General features: G+C 43.1%; 1 protein-coding gene across 5 annotated transcripts in view; it reads left to right on the top strand.

Moving 5' to 3' along the window:
- The window catches only part of BIRC6 (baculoviral IAP repeat containing 6), a 709,573-nt gene that overhangs the window by 466,034 nt on the left and 223,171 nt on the right, over positions 1-20,368 (top strand). For all 5 annotated transcript variants that reach the window (XM_073627731.1, XM_073627734.1, XM_073627732.1 and 2 more), the window contains exons 59-60: positions 12,822-12,989; positions 14,911-15,084. In XM_073627731.1, coding sequence (XP_073483832.1) covers positions 12,822-12,989; positions 14,911-15,084 — 342 coding nt within the window. The remainder of the gene's footprint in view (positions 1-12,821; positions 12,990-14,910; positions 15,085-20,368) is intronic.

Raw genomic sequence — 20,368 nt, 5'->3', positions numbered from 1 at the left:
CTCATCCTCCCTCCCTCCCTCCCTCCCTCCCTCCCTCCCTCTCTCATCCTCTCTCTCTCTCTCTCTCTCTCTCTCTCTCTCTCTCTCTCTCTCTCTCTCTCTCTCTCTCTCTCCTCTCTCATCCCCTCTCTCTCTCTCTCTCTCTCTCTCTCTCTCTCTCTCTCTCTCTCTCCCTCATCCTCCCCCTCTCTCTCTCTCTCTCTCTCTCTCTCTCATCCTCCCTCTCTCTCTCTCTCTCTCTCCTCCTCTCTCTTTCTCTCTCTCTCATCCTCCCTCTCTCTCTCATCCTCCCTCTCTCTCTCATCCTCCCTCTCTCTCTCATCCTCCCTCTCTCTCTATTTTAATTTGTTAGAACAAAAAATTGTTTGCATATTTATTTATTTTTTTATAAAAGTCTCCACCAAAATCCTCAGCACCAGGCCCATGATGTTTTTAATCCGGCCCTGGTCGTGTATCATGCCAAACTTTTCAGGGAAAAAAAATATACTTCTATGCATTTTAGTGCACACAAACACAATATAATGCCTAATTTGGTAAAACATAAAATATGATGTTGCGTTGAGTAAATAGATACCAAACAGCTCAAGATTTAAGATTGTCCACACCCTTAAAGTGGCAACAAACTATGGTACCTTAAATTGTCCATAGGTGACGCTTTAAAGCCTTTACATTCATGGTACCAGTTTATGCCCCATTCACATATAAGCAAATTGAAAGTGTCTTGAACCGCATCCGGTTCGCATTACATGTGAACTAAACCGGCTTTCTATTGAGCTGCTTCACATATCTGCGGTGCAGTGGCAGAGTCCTGTGCATTTTCTGAGAGGTGCCGTTCAGTTACAAATTCCAGATTCCTTGCCTTCTATTGGAACGCTTCTGAATCGCACATCTCATCAGTTTTGAACATGAACTGAGAAAAAAAAACAGCATGGCCCCCTCACCCCCCCAATCCATGCCATGCCCTATAGGTCTGGTTTGGATTTTGAGGGGAGCCTCATGCCCAAATTGGAAAAAAAAATGGTGTGGCCAACCCGAAACCCCCCCCAAAAAAATATACCGGTTCCTTTATCCGAGCATGCAGGAAATGAAGGAGACGAGCGAGCACCCACCCCCCTCTCCCCACCTGAACCATACCAGACCACATGTCCTCAACCTGAGAGCATGGGGGGGTGCTTTGGGGTAGGAGTGGCTTCCCCCCCGGCCCCCTAAAAGCACCTTGTCGTGTTGATGGGGACAAGGTTCCTCTTCTCCACAACCCTGGCAGGTGGTTGTGGGGTCTGTGGGCGGGGGGCTTATCAGAATCTGTAGATATTCCCACAGGATTACTCCTTTTAAACAATGGCCTTTTAGTACGTTTATGGTTTTGATTCATTCATACATTAATTTGTTTTGTTGAGTAAAGGGAAATGTCCCATCATTCCATGAATAGATTGCAGGTTTGTTGCATGCAGGAGATGTAGACCCATGTGAAAAAGTAAGTAAGCCCTGTGGAAATGTTGACTTTTTAATACGTTTGAACAGGCAACCATTAGAGCTTTTTTCAAACAGAGCCTACAGTTAAAGGTTATATATTTGAGAAAACACATAATTGACATGTTTTCTTTCTCATAATCTAAACTTATGAAACAGTTTTGGTACATGGAAGTAAGGGTTTACTTCTACGTTTTCCACACCTTCAAATCCATAAAATTAGAGTCAGGTGTTGAAGATCAGAACAGATACGGCCCGCTCTCCTCTATGGGCGGTCAGATTTGAAAATGGACCGCCTGTCCGACTCTGTTTTACACCTGACTGCCATCTGATCCGCCAGATGAATGTGAAACGGATCTCCATCTGTATGTTTTTAGCGGGTAGGTTCGGATGTTTGCTGGTGTAAACTAACACATGTCCAGTTACACCTACCGCTCCATATAGGAGGCTGGAGGGCCTGATATGGTCCACCTGAAAAACTGCCAGGTGGACCCAATCGGTCCACTAATGTGAAAGGGGCCTAAATGAATATGCATGTGGAACCTGTCTTATTTAAACTTCAGATATCTTGGGTATTCTCTTCTTTGCTATTGAAAGTGTGTTGCATTACCAAGAGAAATATAGATCTCTAAATCTTTGTGGCGTAGATTTCAAATGATTGTTATTTATGCAGGGCTGGCCAGCCCAGCAAATTACGCTCAAGAGTAGACCATTTGATGCTAAAGTTCATGAATGTAATGTGGACTAATCAAGAATAGTCTGCGCAAAGTAACAATTAATGTGTTTGGCACAAACCGAAGGCATTTAAGGAGAAATACTTCATACAAAATGAAGTATAATGGTGGAAGTGTTATAGTTTAGGGTTGCTTTGCTGCGCCAGGGCCTGGGTGCTTCGAGGCAGCTATGAATTTGTGTAACAGTGTAATTGATTAGAATGTGAGATCATGTGTCCAAAACTTAAAAACTGAAAAACCTACAAATACACTATATTGCCAAAATTTTTTAAAGTGGAGTTTGGGGTGCAGGAACTTGACTGCACAGAGTCCTGACCTCAATCCAATAGAACACCTTTGGGTTGAATTAGAGGGGAGACTGCGAGCCAGGTCATCTTGTCCAACATCAGTGCCTGACCTCACGAATGTGCTTTAGGAAGAATGGTCAAACATTCCACAAGACACACAGCTAAACCCTGTGGACAGCCTTCCCAGAATAGTTGAAGCGGTTATAGCTGCATAGGATGGGCCCACTCAATATTGAACCCTAGGTACTAAGATTAGGATGCCATTTCAAGTGTGTATAAAGGCAAAACTTTTTACAATATAGTGTATCTTTCAATTGAAGGATGTTGCACAGAGTTATGCAAAACCCCTAGAAGTAGTAAGTTCTGCCAAAAGGAAAAGCTGTTTGAGGCCAAGGGTGTCCTTTTCCCATCATTAAAACTACTGATTTTTCTTTTGTGTTTGTATTGAGTTTTTTTTTCTTGTGTTTAGTCACGTACTGTATATCACCTTTTATCTGTAGTCACTGTCAGTGTTGCCAACCCCTGATTATTATTTTTTTTTAACTGACAAAACATGAAACATTTACTGACTGAGCACAATTTTTTTTTTTTTTTGCTAACAAAACTATGACCAACTTCTATTTTTAAACTAAGACCATCAATATTTAAAGGCTAAGTTTACCATTAAGGAAAGAATAATGCACATATTTTTGCAGGAAGAAAAAGTGAATGTATTATTTTTTGCCCACAGTAGCCTATGAAGCATTGCATCTGCGATCAGTGGATTATGGGTGTAATGCCAGGCTCCTGCAGACACTTTCTCCAGCTTTTTAAGGTAAAAAGCTAAAGCAAGTGTCAAAGGACTGAGTGCTCTTATCGGGTAGAGAAAGGTTGGGGTGCTTAGCAACATGTTTAACATACACACAATATGTTCCCAAAGGTGGACTTAGCCTTTAAACATTATAAACAATAGTAATCCTCAACAATACTCATAAGTAATTTGCCTGGCATTGCAATTAAAAAGTCAAAACAGCATGTCGAAATATGAGCTAGACTAAGATTATGAAAGACATGGAGCACCCAGAAAAAGAACAGAAAAATAAGTTCTACGGAATGTGTGGGGAACTATGGGCATGGCCATTGAGGGTCTTTAAGTGAGATCGAATAGAATCTGCACCTGCTGTATACACTGCATGCATATACAACAATCAAAAGAAAAAATTTGCTGCGCTAGAGTGAAATGTACCAGTCTAAAATCTCTTGAACCTAAAAATATGTGCAAATACTCTAATATAAAATATATATATACCAAATAACCTCTGAGTGAATCAAAAAGTGATCAATCCAAAATTCAAAGCATAAAGACGTATGCATATGTAAATTATCAATAAATATAAACCAAACACATTAAAGTGCAACGTGCATAGAAAAAAATGACACAAGTATATTAAAGTGCATACAAAGGTTCAAAAAGTGCTTAGTGCTCTACAGATTGACGTGATAAACAGTCCTGACAAATAATATTACAAGTGATTAGTGATGAATAAAATCCTATGAATCAATATCAGAAAAATGTGTATAATAAGTGTCCGTTGATAGTGTTTTCCAGCATGCTCATAGTATCCTTAGTGCTGCAAACCATGCTCTGGTGCAATTCAGTGGTCCCCCCAAGTAATTCTGCTCACCTCAGAGCATGTGACTCAGCTGCTATACTAAGTCAATACACGCTTAGAAGCCACCCCCGGGCTCTGTGCTGATTACAAGATGTCAGGCTCCAATGCAGTTCCACAGAAATTTGAAAACTGAATTTTAACCACTTGTCAATGAAAATTAAATATATGACAATAAGTAAAAATAGTGGCGCTGAATATATTCTCAAGTAGGTGTTTGATCACCCCAAAGTCAAATGTGACTACAGGATACTAAATATAAATATAAAAAAATATAATGTAACTAAAATAAAATGTTGAACAAAAAATAAATTCAAATTACACCCTGTGGCAAGTGAAATGAGATGATAAAACAGTGAAACTGATCAATCAAAAAGACAAAATAATATATAAAAAATAGTCCATAAAGTGTTTAAAGGAAATCCAAAATCGATGTGAGGTTCTCCTATTCCATCCACCACACCAGTGTGTCTGTGATTCCACTCCCCTAAAGAAACGCACTCACCGAATTCCAATGCCTACATTCTCATGTTAGGCTAAAACGCATTTAAACCACATGGATAGGGTTTCAAAGCAAGTACCCAAATTCCAGCCGTGTGTCTCACATATCCTCCACATGTAAATAATAAGTGCACCAATAGTGTAATACCATAGAAAATGGTTTTAATAAAATACACTTAAAACCTTTAATCTTTGCACTCACATTGTGAAAATTCAAAATCAGCAAAAGTGATTACAGCAAGACTTTAAATCCTTCCAAAGCAGTGGATCTTACGGTCACGACGGACCCAAGGTGTGCAGGCATGTAAATAGGTCTCAGCCCTTCCTTGGTCCTGGATCTTAATTCGCTCGTCAACTTCCTAATGCACCGTCCTGTGTCAGTGATGTTGATTGTCGTACAGCCACGCGGGGAGAGACGCGTGGTCCCTGTGTCGAGCAAGCGTGGGGGAGGGTCCAGGACGGAGCGAGCAGCAGAGTCTAAGTTGAGACGCCTGCCATACCCGCACCTCGCTTATTGTTTTGCAGGCTTGGAATAGGGCGGTGCACTGACGCACCGGAAAAGTGTGAGTACCCCATTGTGGGGAGTGTATTTTATATTTAATAAATTTACAAAACAATATCACACTATCGAGTTTTTTCTCTTGTATATATCTGTGGAACTGCATTGGAGCCTGACATCTGGTAATCAGCACAGAGCCCGGGGGTGGCTCCTAAGCGTGTATTGACTTAGTATAGCAGCTGAGTCACACGCTCTGAGGTGAACAGAATTACCTGGGGGGACCACTGAATTGCACCAGAGCATGGTTTGTAGCACTAAGGATACTATGAGCACGCTAGAAAACACGATCAACGGACACTTATTATACACATTTTTCTGATATTGATTCAGAGGATTTTATTAATCACCAATCACTTGTAATATTATTTGTCAGGACTGTTTATCACGTCAATCTATGGAGCACTAAGCACTTTTTGAACCTTTGTATGCACTTTTAATGTACTTGTCTTTTTTTCTATGCACGTTGTACTTTAATGTGTTTGGTTTATATTTATTGATAATTTACATATGCATACGTCTATATGGTTTTAATTTTGGATTGATCAATTTTTGATTCGCTCAGATTATTTGGTATATATATTTTATATTAAAGTATTCGCACATATTTTTAGGTTCAAGAGATTTTAGACTGGTACATTTCACTCTAGCGCAGCATATTTTTTCTTTTGAATAATTTGCACAGTATATGAAACATGATCTGCGCCTGCAGCTGAGTACAGGGGGTCCCCGGGTTACAAACAAGTTGGGGACTGTAGGTTTGTTCTTAAGTTGAATCTGTTTGTAAGTCGGAACAGGTACATTTTTTAAGTGTAGCTCCAGCCAAAAAAACTATTTTTAAGCTTTTTGGATAGCATAGGGAAGGGTTAACACCCCTGTAACATTTGTTTTGCTGTGTGTGCCCCTGTTAAGAAGATTTCACCTCACTTTCTGTCCCAATGACAATTGGATTTTGAAAATTTTGGGTTGTTGTGGAAACAAGCCTTGGTGATAAAGCATCAGTGGAGGCACCTTTTCCCCATAATAGCTCTTACAGGAGTGAATTTCCCTTCCTAGGGGTAGATTTCCTCTCACTTCCTGTTGTCTCCCTCCGTTTGTAAGTAGGAGTTGTTTGTAAGTCGGATGTTTGTAACTAGGGGACCCCCTGTAGTGTTAATTTGGCATAAGATTGTTGTGGCTCGCAGGGTTCTTTTTTCATTTGCATATACAACAATCCTTGAAACCCACAAAATAGCAATTCCTGTGCCACAAAGGCACATTTTAAAAATAAAAAAATAAAAGCTTCTATTACATATGTTTTTATACACACAAAAAAAGTATATTTGGCATTTCGTTTTTGGGGTGGAGGGGAGCGGTTACCTAGTTTTCACATGTACCCAGCTCCCACTTCCTCTCCTGGCACCACCAGGCCGGAAGGAAGTTCACCTCTCCCCCCTCCCTCCCTGCAATCTTCTGGGACACTTCACAGGTCCCAGATAATTGCCTGGCCATTCATAACGCACAGCGCAGCTCGCGCATGCACAATGCGCGCCTGGCTGTGAAGGCACAGCCGGGCGCCCACACTTGCAATGCCGGCGCCACAGAGGAAGGGGAGAGAAGCGAGGCTTCAGGCGGCCGCATCGCTGGACTGTGGGACAGGTGAGTGTCTGTTTATTCAAAGTCAGCAGCTACACTTTTTGTAGCTGCTAACTTTTAAATGAGTGGAACTCCGCTTTAAAGAAGAACTTCATTAAAACCAGCAACTGTTGAGGCAATAAACACCTTGGTCAAGTCTGTGTACAGCATAGGGTGCAGGGTTCAGGAGTCAGAGTACCTAGCATTCCCCCTATAAATCAGAGCCCCTCTTACATCTGTGCCCCCAAAGTGCCATGGTGACCTACGATAAATGTTTAATGGCCCCTGCTCAGATTAACAAGGTCCAATTAGATTCCACGGACTAGTGATGGCGCATGCTGGGGATGGTTCGTCCAGACCCAAGCATACTATAGAAATGGAAAGAAATAGCCCCGCTGCCACACTCCTCACCCACCCCAAGTCGTTAGCAGGTAAAAGCAGCTTCAGCTCGATTCATCTAGGCCACACAGAGCTGAGGATGCTTTTACCCTGCAAACCACTTGGACCGGGCTATTTCTTTTCATTTCCCCTGATTGCCACTTTACATCAGAGCCCCTTTACATCAGTGTCTCTAGAGTACCTCTAGTTAGTTCCTCCTCTAGAACGTCCCTTTACACATACTCGCCTGGCTCCTGGTGGCGGCGTGGACCACTTGAGATTCACGGGCGGCTGGCGGGAAATCACTTTGAAATATAAAAAGCCTTGTCAGCGACTCTGAATTGCACATTTGCAGTTCCAAAACCAGAACTGCTGAGCGCGGCCTCTACTCGTCCGGCAGAGCATGTGAAAATAAGACACACCCTGCTGCCCAATCCAAGATCAAGCCTGGCAGTTCTGTTAACGGCTTGCTCTGAAACACTGCATGCACAGTTCAGAGCCGCCAACGAGATTTTTGCAGGGCGCTTTTCACCTGTTTACAGACAGAAGAAAAGTCACTGTTTATAGACGGTCCATACATTTACGGACGGTTAGCAACACTGGTCACTGAATAAATATCTGATGTTTGTTCAAATATGTTGAGAAAGTCAACAGTTTCCATGTAATATATGTACTTTCACATGACCTACATGTCCATGAGTGATATGTTATTTCAACACTGCAGATTTTAGTATACCTTGGGCTACTAATGTACAAAGTAAAATTGTGTTTTTTCTGTGTGTGGATTGAAAATGTTTAGAACAAATATCTTTAGAGCACATGTGACAAACACAAGGCCTGCGGGCTGAACCTGGCCCTCCAGGCCATTTTTTGTGGCCCTTGCACCTCTACTGCAGTTGCTGCACCCCCGTCATCAGGACAGAACCCCCCCACCTCAGATACTGCACTTTTCCATGCAGTCACAGAGAGGTTTTTCTCTGCCCCCCTCCCCCAGCAGGTAGCAGAAGGATGGAGAACAGAACTCCTCCTACAGATCCTGCGCCTCTGTGCAGCCACAGCACCCCTTCCTCTTCGCCCCCCCCGGTCTCTGCCTTCAGCTGACTCATCCCTCCTTTGGTCCTTCTCCAGACCCTGCACGTTCTGCCTCCCAGCTTCTTTCTGGCAGCAGCACAAGGTAAGGGGGTGCACTGTGATGGGGGGGGGCCCTATGGACATCTTCCTATATTTATGAGAATTATTAATTCTATGCAAGTTTAAAAAAAAAAGTTGCACACTACTGCTAAATTGCTTCCGGTACACGTCCTGGGTGAGCTGATACTTTTTGATGATCACAGCCTTTATGGCCTCATAATTGTCATCCTCTTCCACTGGCAATTTGACATGCGCATCCAGGGTCTTGCCTCTCAGCCGTGGCGTCAGGTACCGGGCCCATTGTGCTTGATGCTTGGGACAGATGTTACTGACGGCAAGTATTTTCAAACGACCGAAGATGCATGTCAATATCGCTGTCCTTTTCCATGACTGGAAATTTAGCTGCCTGGCTCACTGGCAGATAAATGTCTCTGTGCTCTAGGGATCCAAATTTCTGAATGTCGCTGCTACTGGAGCCTAGCCATCTCCAGTTTGTGCGGGCGATCAGCCTCCCTCTACGCAGCCTCTCTCTCAGCCACAGCCCTGTGCTCCTTTCGCTCAGTAGCAGCCTGGCACTCGAGAAACTGCAGGTACACCAAAGGATCCCTTTCCCTGATGCGTTGCAGCATTTCATGCACCTGCGGAGGGTGTATGCTGGGGTTTAGGCACTCTGGGGCTGGCCTGCTCATCATATAGCTTGGGAGGTGACATTCAGTGGATACTTCAGTGTCAGTCTGTGCTTGCCCACCCTACGGCGTCGTTTCTGCACAACTGGGCTCTGAAGTAGCAGGGACCCATTCGGGTTTAGTATTCCCTGGGTTCTGGTCTGCCTGGAACTTACTCTTGTAGGGCATGAATCGTGCCTTCACGATTTTTGCCACCGACATTTCCTCTTGATGCACACTCAGCAAACAGGTCATTTCTGGTCCTCTACTTCTATTCTGATAACCCAGGCATATTTACTAGTAGAAAAGATAGAACAGAAAGCAGGGATAAAAAGGGGCTGTAGGAAGTAGCTGTTGCTGTATGTCTCTTTAAAAATAAAAAATATGCACTGCCTTGTCTCAAAGGACTGTTTCCCCAAAGGTTACAATCTTTAAATGCAGAGCTAATTCCTAACAATGCACTGAATGCTCTAATGCAAACTGATCTCACGCTGCCAGCCAGTATGAGATGGACACGGTTATCAGATCCCTCCCCTCCAACATGTGACAAAGGACTGGCCAATGAACCCTTCAGCTGCCACCACCCCCTTTGGACCGAGCAGGAGACTCCTTATTTTAGCAATGCCAATGATGATTTTAGAATAAACATCTGTAACACACACTGTCACCACACAGGTATATTCAGTGATTTATTGTATACAGTAGCACACTTCAGGAGATTAAATTTTTAGTGTGCATTAAAAGCTTAGAGACAAGGTTAACACTTTTTAAAATGAGGTTTAATGATGAAAAGGTCAAAATGGGTGCAAATAAAATGTTTAAAGAAAAAAAGGGTGTTTCAAACAAATTGAGATAGTACAGCAACAGAGCAATAACAGAGTTGAAAAGGGAGGATACTTGCAGTTGTTTTGGGTGTTATCAGAGTTCAGTCGATGAGCCAGATGATCAGTTCTCAAACTTAAAGGGGTTGCCATCTTTCACCTTGATGCATTCTATGCATTAAGGTGAAAAACCTTTTTCAATGCAGCAGCGCCCCCAAGCCCCCCTTATACTTACCTGAGCCCTGAAATGTGCGCAACGGGAACGAGCACACCAGCTCTGGCCAGTGTCTTGTGTCCTGATTGAATAGATTGATAGCAGCGCAGCCATTGGCTCGCGCTGCTGTCAATCAAATAAATTCAATGACGCGGGCGCTGGGGGGCAGGGCAGAGTCATACATTCGGTGGCTATGGACGCTGAATGCTGCACTCTGGAGCGTGGCCGCAAGGTAACCCCCTCGGGGAAGCGCTTCCCCTAGGGTGTTATCTGATGCGGGGAGGAGCCGCCGGGGGACCCCAGAAGAGCAGGTTTGGGGCCACTCTGTGCAAAACGAGCTGCACAGTGGAGGTAAGTATATGTTTGTGTAGCGCTGAAATTTTTGCCATGTAATGAGATCTATTAACTTCAAAACAAATTTAAATATGGCAGGTTTTCAATGTCTATTTTACCTGGGAGGAATAAGGGATGCCAGTGCTTCCCCATATGGTCTGACATAGGGGTGTCTAGACTTGAAATGTTAAAAATTATCTGAGAAAAGTAAATATGTCCATATTGTGACCGTGCTATTAATATTTTGGAAGTTATGGAATATACGTAAATGATTGATTCTACCGAGAGACAGAATGTGTATTGTACAGATTCCAAGTCTGTTAACTTTTATAGTCACTGAAGCGCTAAGTCCGGCCACTTTTATGGGCCCTGAGATGGATATTGGAAAATTGATAAGAGGTATCTGGCATGAAGAGATTGTGGATTGTGTGAGTTGAAGGAGAAGGCTTGGGAGTGGTTCACGGCAGCTGCGTCTTATGTCAAGATGGCATGGAAGACTTGTGACCTGAACAAAATGGCTACTACACACACAGCGTGTGTCCAGTATGTGCTATCGTTACATGGGGGCTGATGGGGCTGCACTTAAAACCTGGGTGACTGATGGGGCTACACTGATGACCGGGGGACTGATGGGGCTAAACTAACAACCGGGGGGGGGGGGCTGTCAATCAGCTGGAAGTCCCTCCCCTGTCACCTTTTTTTTTCTCGGTGTCAGGAAAACTTGTCAAAAGTGACTCATGCAGATAGAATGAAGCAGCAAACAGAAGTGACACTTAGTGCTCTTAATTGAGGCAAGTACTATAGAGGGATATGCTTTCTTCATATTTCATGTTTGAGGTTTATGACCACTTTAAAGCCCAATTCCAGGCAAAAAAAAAAATTACCCCATGCGGTCAGGCTGTACCTGCACTGCTCGGGTCAACTGCTTTTTTTGTCTAGGGGTGAGGAAAAAGCTTCTACTTGCCTGTTCCTTTGTTCCAACGGAAAATGGCCCTTCCCCCACACTCCTGCAGTCAAGACTGCTGAAGAGCGGAGGTCCTGGACCAGTCTTGTGCTGGGAGGATAAGGTAAGTAGATCTTGCTTCTCCTCTTCCCTAGTTGAAAATTATAAGTTAACCCCACTGCATGGGAAAACATTTCTCAGACAGTTTTCTCAACTACAAAGGTGCTGAGGGGAGGAGTTTCAGGATGCAAAGTCAGTATGGGATTCACAGCTTCCACACAGCAAGGTATCATGTAGTTCTTAGAAATTAAAAGTAAACAGCAGAGGAGAAGCTGCAAAGCATGCAGGGAATCCTGGAAGTTGTGGAAAGAAATGGCCAGCAATCGGTTTATATTGCATTGTCAAAAAAAACTATTGTTTCTTTTCTGATTATGATGCTGATATAAAATGAAAGTGTATGCTGTGAAAACATATTTGCTTTAAACAAGTGTATGTTGACCCTTGACAAACATTTTGACGCTATAACTAAACACTTTCCTCTTCCCACTGAGCTTTTTTTTTTTAGTTTTTTAACTAAAGACATTTTGGTCAAGAAAATAGAAACTTCTGTCAACTTAAAATGAATGTAAAGCCTCTGTGTTTTTTTTTTCTATAAAAATAACAAACATGTTACATAGTTAGTAAGGTTGAATAAAGACATCCAGTTCAACCTGAGTGAGTGTGGGTGCATGTCTACAATTATCCCTATTTATTTAAGGTACCCATATAGTGCAGTCAATTTACGCAGCGCTCCACACATACATCGCACACTCACATCGGTCCCTACCCTCAAGGAGCCCACAATCCAAGGTCCCCAACTCACATTCATATACTAGGGCCACTTTTGGACAGAAGCCAATTAACCTGCCAGCATGTCTTTGGAGTGTGGGAGGAAACCCGAGTACCCGGAGGAAACCCACGCAGGCACAGGGAGAACATGCAAACTCCAGGCAGGTAGTGTCGTGGTTGGGATTTGAACCAGCAACCCTTTTTACTGCTAGGCGAGAGTGCTACCCACTACACCACTGTGCCGCCAGGTTATACTTACCTGCTCTGTGCAGTGGATTTGGTTCCTCTTCTGTGCTCCTGGCCCCGGCCCGGCCCCCTCTCTCGATTGGCTAACTGACTTTGACAGCACTGGTAGCCAATGGCACCGCCGCTGTGTCTCAGCCAGTGAGATGGGCGAGTGTCGGACAGCCGAGACACTCGTGGACATTGCATGACAGAGATGGGGCTCAGGTAAGTATTAGGGGGGGGTGGCTGCACACAGAGAAGGCCTTTTATCTAAATGCATAGAATGCATTAAGATAATAAACCTTCTGACTTTTACAACCACTTTAATATATGTAGCCATTTTAAATGAAAACTTGCGCTAAAGTAAAATGGCAGTGGATAAATACATCCTATTAATGGCAAACTATTTTCAATTTACTTATATGATAATTGTGTTTTTTTTTGTTTTTTTTTTTTGGATTTTACATCCAAGGTTTAAAATCTCAATCAAAACGAGCGGTATCCTCTACACCACCACGTCCACCATCTAGAAGAGGAAGAATATTGGCTGACAAAGTAGGGGGAACCTCATCAGGTGTGGATTCTTCAAGCAAGACAATTAGCATTCCAGTTTTCCACCTTTACCATAAGTTGCTGCCAGGTAGTTTTTATCTTTAACTGTAACAATGCTTTTGGTCCAATAGAAACCTTTTAGCACTGCATATACACACAGATAGCATCATTGTGCTTTCAGATTTTTGTTGGTTCAAGTAAGTTTCAGTTCAGACTTTTTAAATCTAAACAGGAATTTGTGCTTTAGTACCTTCAAGTTCATACGCTAGTCTACAAAAGAGAATATATATCTATCTCTCTCTAATTGTGCTTAAAAGTTTGCATACCCTGTCAGAAATTGTGAAATTTTGGCATTAATATTGAAAATATGACTTTTCATGCCAAAAAACTGACTTTTATTTAAGGATAGCAATCAGATGAAGCCATTTTATTATCACATAGTTTTTTGTATCCTTTTTAAATCATGATAACAGAAATCACCCAAATGGCCCTGATCAAAAGTTTACATACCCTAGAATGTTTGGCCTTAGTACAGACACAGAAGGTGGCACACACAGGTTAATATGGCAACTAAAGGTTCATTTCCCACATTTGTGGCTTTTTAAATCACAATTAGTGTCTGTGTATAACTGAGCCATGAGGAGGTAGATAAGAACAGTCAAAAGAGTTTGTTAGCTCTCACATGGATGCACCAAGCAGGCTAGACACTGAGCCATGAGGAGGTAGAAAAGAACAGGCAAAAGACCTACGTAACATGATAATGAAACTTTACAAAAGATGGAAAAGAATATAAAAAGATATCCAAAGCCTTGAATATGCCAGTCAGTACTGTTCAATCACTTAATAAGAAGTGGAAAATTTGTGAATCTCTTGATACCAAGCCATGATCAGGTAGATCAAGAAAGATTTCAGCCACAACTGCCACAGGAACTGTTTGGGATACAAACAAAAACCTACAGGTAACCTCAGGAGAAACAAAGGCTGCTCTGGAAAAAGATGGTGTGATTGTTTTTAGGGAGCACAATACGATGATACGTGAACTAAAGCTGCATGGTCAAGTTGCCAGAAAGAAGCCTTTACTATACAAGTCCCACAAAAAAGCCTGGTTACAATATGCCCAACAACACCTTGACATGCCTCATTCGCTTTTTTGTGGCATTGGCGCAGTGAAGGCTTCCTTCTGGAAGCTCAACCATGCAGCTCTTTTTTTTTTTTTTTTTTTCTTTATATCGTTGAATTGTGCTCCTTAAAAACAACCACACCGTCTTTTTGGAGAGCAACCGGTATTTCTCCTGCGGTTACCTGTGGGTTTTTCTTTGTATCCTGAGCAATTCTTCCGCCAGTTGTGGCTGCAATCTTTCTTGGTCTACCTGACCTTGGCTTAGTATCAAAAGAGCCCCTATTTTTCCATTTCTTAATAAGTGATTAACAGTACTGACTGGCATATTCAAGGCTTTGGATATCTTTTTATATCCTTTTCCATCTTTGTAAAGTTTCATTACCTTGTTACACAGGTCTTTTGACTGTTCTTTTCTACTTCCTCATGGCTCAGTGTCTAGCCTGCTTAATGCATCCATGTGAGAGCTAACAAACTCATTGACTATTTATACACAGACACTAATTGTTATTTAAAAAGCCCCAAATGTGGGAAATTAACCTTTAATTGCCATTTTAACCCGTGTGTGCCACCTTCTGTGTCTGTACCAAGGCCAAACATTCCAGGGTATGTAAACTTTTTATCAGGGCCATTTGGATGATTTCTGTTGTTATGATTTAAAAAGGATCCAAAAACTATGTAATAATAAATGGCTTCATGTGATTGCTATCCTTAAATGATCAGTCATATTTTCAATATTAATGCCAAAATTTCACAATTTCTGCCAGGGTATGCAAACTTTTGAGCACCACTGTACCTGTCTGTAATACTTGAGAAAAAAAAAAAACTTTGTTTTACCTCACTATGTCTTCTATTCTTACAAGTCTTTGAATTTTGCTGGTTTTCCCCATAGGTCAACCCTTGCCACCGGAAATGACCCTTGCACAGCTACTTACACTATTATATGAAAGAAAGCTTCCTCAGGGTTTTCGTTCAGTCGACCTAACAGTTAAGCTTGGTTCCAAAGTTATTTCTGATCCAAGTCTATCGAAAACTGATTCTTTCAAGCGTCTTCACACAGAAAAGGGTAAGGTTTAATTCTGGTAATCGACATAGTGTTTTCCTGATCTACAAATAGTGTCTCTTAACAGAAATAATGTCGGAATATTGGGTGAAGTTAAAGAAGTAGATTAGTAGAGTACTTTTTGCTCATTTTCATGTAAAAATCTAATCCTGTATTGTGCTAACACTGTCACTTAAGTGGAAAACCCTATGCATACAACCTAGTGTGCAGCAACAGGGGTCTTCTCAGTGAGCTTTTAAGTTATTTTGTTTAAAGTAGTACAATTGGTATTCACCATAGAGTTGAAGCAGTAGGGCACATGTTGACAAACTGCAGGGGGCTCTGTTGCTATCGCTAAACTATGCAATCAGCACAGTATAACAGTTGTTTAGGAGACAAACTATAGATTTAATAAACAAGGAAACACCAGTAAAATTAGTGAAAGGACCTCAATCTGATATGTGTCCTGTGGTTTACTGCACTGCAGCACTCACTTGCCTGATGGGAAGTCAACACTAGGAATACTCTTAAGTCCCGTACACAGGGTCCGAATGCCAGATGATATCAGCTGGTTCGATTAAAAAAAAGGCAGCCGGTCCAACAGAAGACAGCTGAGCATGCTGGAAAACCAGCAGCCCACGGGTTCCAGATCAGCGCTTTCAGCCAATGGCTGAGAGTGCTGATTTGAGTGTTCTGGTGGGAAGCTGTCCCCGTGTCAGAACACAACAGTTCAGCGGCGGAGATCGCTGTACTAACGTCGGATCATCACACCGGCTGTGACTGGAGCTGACCGATTTTTTTTTTTTTTTTTTTTCTTCCCCCCAAAGCGTCTTTCAGGACAGCACCTGAGAGATCGTGACTCCACCCACTGGACCATAGGAAACACCACCTTCCTCCAGATCTTTAAAGGGAGGCAACTCCCTACCACGCATCAGTTTTTATGTTTCCTCCGGCCCGGAGGGAACATCTTTGGTGGGGGAACCATGATCTCTTAGGGCGGTCCTGAGAGACAGGGGTTTCCTCACTTTTCTCCTCATTTTTAAAACCCCAGTGTTCCCGACTTATCAGGGTCTCAGGGAGAGCAGTGTGACCCTGCTCCAGGCTTCCAAGAGCGGCGGCTGCATGTGCACTGCCGCCATTTTGGCGGAGGCCAAGTAGAGTCTCGGCCGTGTCAGACGTGAAGCTCCTATGAGTGGGTCACTGGGTCGGCGCCCGGCGTCATTTCCAGCAGCCGGGCGCAGGGGGAGGATGCAGGGCAGGAGCTGGCGCCTATTTCCGCTTCCGCTCCGGTGCAGCAGCACTATGGGAGTCCGGAAGCGGCGTGTGAAGCCACAAGTGGAACGCTACACAGGCTCAGGGGGCAGTTAACGAAGTCTGCCCCTTTCCTTTACTGGGGTTCCGGTCTTCTATTTTATTTCCTCCTGATGGTGGGGTCCTTTCTGGCCACTGGAGGCTGTGTTTCTTCCCCTCTTAGTGCACCTTATGGGTTGGTCCATAGGCAGTGACTGGGTCTCACCAAAGGTCCCCTGATTTTTTTTTTTTCCCTTTTGTATTTTTCTCTCTCTGGCCAAAAGCTCTGACCCGGCAAAAAAGAAATGCCCCTTATGCAAGGCCAAGATGGGAGAAAATTGGAAAAAAGCCCTGTGCAGTATTTGTTTTTTTTTTCAAATTTTTTATTTAAAGAATGGACACAAGACACACAAAATACATCATCTCGAAGTCATACATGGACAGGATATCACATAGTAAGATGAGCTTAGCCTAATATCATGACATAACTGAGAAATACAACTATAAAGAGAATACAGTGATCTTTGGTATTAGGAACACTTCCAGCCATGACCCCAACTGAAACAAAGGGCAGCCTACTCCGAGGTTGCACTTGGACCGTTGAGAGGTTCCATGAGTCTTGCTCCTTTTTTCCAGGTTAGTGTAAGAATAGAGCCATGTAGGTCCACGGGGCACCAATAAATACCCCATACACCAACAATAGCACTAGCAGAGACAGGAAACGGAGAGAAGAAAGGAAAGAAGGGAAAGTAGGTAAGAAAGGAAGAACAGAAAAGGGGGGGAGGAAGGGAGTAGGGAAGAGGTGTAGGGAGAGAATGTGGCACATCGAGGCAGCATGCGCGCCCCTCCACAAGTCAAGGCTCAGGGTGGTAAAGTCAAACGACATCTATAGACCTATATGACTAACCGGCATTCTAAAATGGGACAATTTTAATCTGGTGTATCCCTCCCCAGAAGAGTCTGACCTTCATCTGAGAAGATGAAGATATTCCAGATGGACGACTACTTGGTAAAACGTTCATTTTGGTGGCGGGCCGTGAGGATTAAGTCCTCCATTTTTTTTTTTTTATTTCCTCCACTTTCCTGAGCCATAAACTAATAGGAGGAGATTGTGTGCATTTCCAGTATAAGGGGATGCAGGCCTTCGCTGCGTTGAGTAGATGCGGTATTAATGATTGTAAGCTTTTCGGGATTTGTCAGACACATGCAGCAGAAAAAGGGCCGGGTCTGCTTGAATGGGTTATTCAGTGAACTTCTGTATCGTATGTTGGACGGTTTTCCAAAACCCCTCCAACAGGGGACAAGACCAGAAAATGTGGAAAATCGTTCCAGATTCTCTCTGACATCTCCAGCAAAGGTCCGTGACAGCGGGAAAGATCTTTTGTAACTTTGCCGGGGTGTTGTACCACCTGGTAACCATTTTATAGTTGGTCTCTTGTGTCTTCAAGCAAATTGAGGATTTATATGTGAAGTGGAGGATGTTTTGTTTTTGCCGTGTTGTAAGGGTGCATTGTAGATCCCTTTCCCACTTATCTAGGCAGTGGAGACAAAGGCCATCTGGTGGTGTGATCAACAATTGGTAGATGTCCGATAACGTGTGGGGCATAGCACCCTCTTCTGAGCAGTAGGTCTCTAGGGTGGTTAGATTCTGGTCAGAGCTACTGGGTAGAGGCAATGTTTTAAGGAAATGACCGAGTTGGTGTGCTCTCCAAAAATCTAAGTGAAAGGAACCGATCATATTCATGAGGTCTGTCACTGAAGGCCATTTACCATTAACCATGAAATGGGAAGCTTGGAAATAACCTGCTGTTCTCATTGCACAGAAGATAGGGTCCGTGTGACCCGGAGCAAACTCTGGGTTTCCTAATATCGGACGCAGGGGGGATTTTAGTGACACAAGGCCACAACGTACAAAGAGTCGAGCATATTTGCGTGGTAGTACCTATCAGATGGTGATTCTTCACGTCTCTTGGTAGTGAATTATGGCACCAAGGGGCCCTGTTTAGGGGTATATCACATTGGGTCTGTTCTAAACTAGTCCATAGTTTTGTGGATTGGTGTCGGTTCCAGTCAATGAGTCTTGTTAAGTGAGTCGCTTGGTGATACTTGCGAAGGTCTGGTACCGCCAGTCCCCCAAACTGCTTGGGTAACATAAGCTGTCTTCTGTTGAGTCGAGGTCTTTTATGGGCCCATATGAAGTTGAAGAATAAAGCTCTGCTCTGAACAAAGTAACTAGAGGGAATCTGGATCAGGAGTGCTTGGAGAAGATAGAGGAATTTAGGTAGGATGCACATCTTAACCACTTCAATACCCGGCCATTGTCAAATGACGTCCACAGATGGGATCTCCCATCCTGGGTGGACGTCATATGACGGCCTGGGCTTCCTGGCTGCCTAGGGGGCGCGCGCCGCGTTACTCGGGACCCGGTGCGTGTGCCCGGCGGCCGGGATGTCCGCTGGGCACCCGCGATTGCCGTTAACCGGGCCGGACCGTGGATCTGTGAGTGTAAACTCACAGATCCACGTCCTGTCAGTTGAGAGGAGACCGATCTGTGTTCCCAGTACAGCGGAACACTGATCGCTCTCCTCCCCTTGTACGTCCCCGCCCCCTACAGTTAGAATCATTCCCTAGGAAACATATTTAACCCCTTGTGTCCCCCTAGTGGTTAACCCCTTCACTGCCTGTCACATTTACACAGTAATCAATGCAATTTTATAGCATTGATCGCTGTATAAATGTGAATGGTCCCAAAAATGTGTCATGTGTCTGCCATAATGTCGCAGTCACGAAAAAAAAATCGCGATCGCCGCTATTACTAGTAAAAAAAATAAATAAATATTTTGTTTTTAAAAATGCCACAAATCTATCCCGTATTTTGTAGACACTATAACTTTTGCGCAAACCAATCAATATACGCTTATTGTGATTTTTTTTTTTTTTTTTACCAAAAATATGTAGAAGAATACGTATTGGCCGAAACTGAGGAAAAAATTTGTGTTTTTTTCTTTTAAATTGGGATATTTATTATAGCAAAAAGTAAAAAATTTTGTGTTTTTTTTTTTTTTTTTTTTTTCAAAATTGTCGCTCTTTTTTTTTTTTATAGCACAAAAAATAAAAACCGCAGAGGTGATCAAATACCACCAAAAGAAAGCTCTGTTTGTGGGGGAAAAAGGACATAAATTTTTTTTTTTTTGGTACGTCGCACGACAGCGCTGAAAACTAAAAATTGGCCTGGGAAGGAAGGGGGTGAAAATGCCCTGTATTGAACCGGTTAAGGATATTGCATCTCCCGAACCACAAATGTAGTCCTCTTTGCCATTTGGCAAGGAGAGCTCGAACTTTAGTCAGCAAAGGGGGGAAATTTAGAGGGAAAAGCTGCGACAATTTGGAGGGGATATATGTGCAAAGGTATTTTAAGGCTGAGGTTGTCCATCTAAATTTGAAACTGGATTGGAGGGCTGTGAGATGCCGTTGGGGGAACTCCTATGCTCATTGTAACGATATCAAGTACGGGACATGACAAGCTGTAGCTAGCTGCCATCTTGTGTGGAAGTAGCCATGACAGTTTTGCTAACCATGTAACCTCACAGAGAACTCTGAACTCCGTCTTCCCCACCTTAGGAATTCAAAGCTTTTTAAGTTCAACAGAAAAGGTTATCTCAACAGAGAAAACAGAGCAGGCTAAGTCAGTAGGAAAACATTTGTTGTAAGGGCAGTGTTCAGGCCTGTCGTAAAACTGTCACCCTCCCCACTCAGAGCCCTAACAGACCTCGGTCGTAAAGTCTTCTGAATACACCTCATAAGAATAAGTATGAAATTTCAGCATGTTTCATAACTTCTGACTTAGTAATAGCACAGACATAATCTGGACATATTTAGCTTCCTCAGATAATATGGAACATTTCAAGTCCAGACACCCCTATGTCAGGTCATATGGGAAACCCCTGGGACCACTTATTCCTCCAAAGCAGGCTATACGTTATAGATATGGCATGTTTAGACTTGTTTTGAAGGAAAT

Source organism: Aquarana catesbeiana, linkage group LG04, assembly GCF_042186555.1.
Source record: "Aquarana catesbeiana isolate 2022-GZ linkage group LG04, ASM4218655v1, whole genome shotgun sequence".
NCBI lineage: Eukaryota > Metazoa > Chordata > Amphibia > Anura > Ranidae > Aquarana > Aquarana catesbeiana.
Note: the sequence above shows the minus strand (reverse complement) of the source record. Positions and strands in the feature narration are given on the sequence as shown.